Source organism: Wasmannia auropunctata, unplaced genomic scaffold (assembly GCF_000956235.1).
Source record: "Wasmannia auropunctata unplaced genomic scaffold, wasmannia.A_1.0 LD327698.1, whole genome shotgun sequence".
Taxonomy (NCBI): domain Eukaryota; kingdom Metazoa; phylum Arthropoda; class Insecta; order Hymenoptera; family Formicidae; genus Wasmannia; species Wasmannia auropunctata.
Genome location: NW_012035192.1, coordinates 1 through 749, shown reverse-complemented (window position 1 = coordinate 749; position 749 = coordinate 1). Strand labels below are relative to the sequence as shown.

Genomic DNA, 749 nt, shown 5'->3' with positions numbered 1-749 from the left:
AAATGTTACCTTAAAGATTGCACTCTAGACGCACATTCCATCTTTTTCTCATTTCACAAAGGATCATTCCAGTCTAAATCATAGAACACAACAACCACAGAAGGAATGTCATTGAGATACTTGTTTATCCAGTTCCGTTTTAAAAACTTGTTTATCCAGTTCCTTTAGGTATGTGCCATTCGTATGAGCTATAATGTATAAAAACAATACATAGCAATATCGGATCAAATAGCATCAATTTTTTTTTACAAGTGTATGACAGCAAATATTATACCATCGAACATTATGTCAAATATTATACCTTTGACTTGACAGTAGGAAATTCGCCAAACCGAGGAGCTTGAACTGGATGGCCGCGCAATCTGGTCTACGATTATTGCTGAATGCATCCCAGATAGAGCGATGTACTGGATTTGCAATGTCTAATCCAGTCAAACCTATCAGAGCTAAAGGCTTAGCTATCACTTCTGCTGGCAATTCAAACATCGTGAAGCCTGGAAGAATAAGTAACAATCAATATGCAATAATTCTTACGAGTTTCAGGTGTGTTACTAATTAAAAATCTCTTGTTTCAACCTTTCAGTATTATTTGTGTAGCAGCATATTTTATAATAACTTCTCAAATAACATCTGAATCTACTTACGAACGATCAATTAAATGGGATAACACGTTAGTAAGGATAACACGTTACTTTGCGATTAGACGCTAATTAATATTGTATGTCATTTTCCACTTTGACAGTTCAGAT

The 749-nt window shown here is 34.7% G+C and overlaps 1 protein-coding gene across 2 annotated transcripts; it reads right to left on the bottom strand.

Moving 5' to 3' along the window:
- Positions 1-15: 15 nt before the first annotated feature.
- Positions 16-741, bottom strand: LOC105460143 (trafficking protein particle complex subunit 11-like). Of its 2 annotated transcripts, none has more exons than XM_011706586.1 (3): positions 577-741; positions 302-494; positions 16-188 (listed from the first exon to the last, which is right to left on the bottom strand). In XM_011706586.1, exons 2-3 carry the CDS (start codon positions 484-486, stop codon positions 152-154), a joined length of 222 nt encoding a protein of 73 aa, XP_011704888.1. In that variant the 5' UTR covers positions 487-494; positions 577-741; the 3' UTR covers positions 16-151. The 2 variants fall into 2 exon arrangements, with proteins under 2 accessions (XP_011704888.1, XP_011704887.1); XM_011706585.1 differs by having other exon boundaries at positions 645-741.
- Positions 742-749: the final 8 nt, after the last annotated feature.

What these genes read in the sequence shown, in the direction of transcription:
- LOC105460143 (XM_011706586.1), bottom strand. Translation starts at nt 486, where the DNA reads ATGTTTGAATTGCCAGCAGAAGTGATAGCTAAGCCTTTAGCTCTGATA. An exon ending in TTCCTACTGTCAAGTCAAAG is followed by an intron (nt 189 to 301) that starts GTATAATATTTG and finishes TATACATTATAG; the next exon opens with CTCATACGAATGGCACATAC.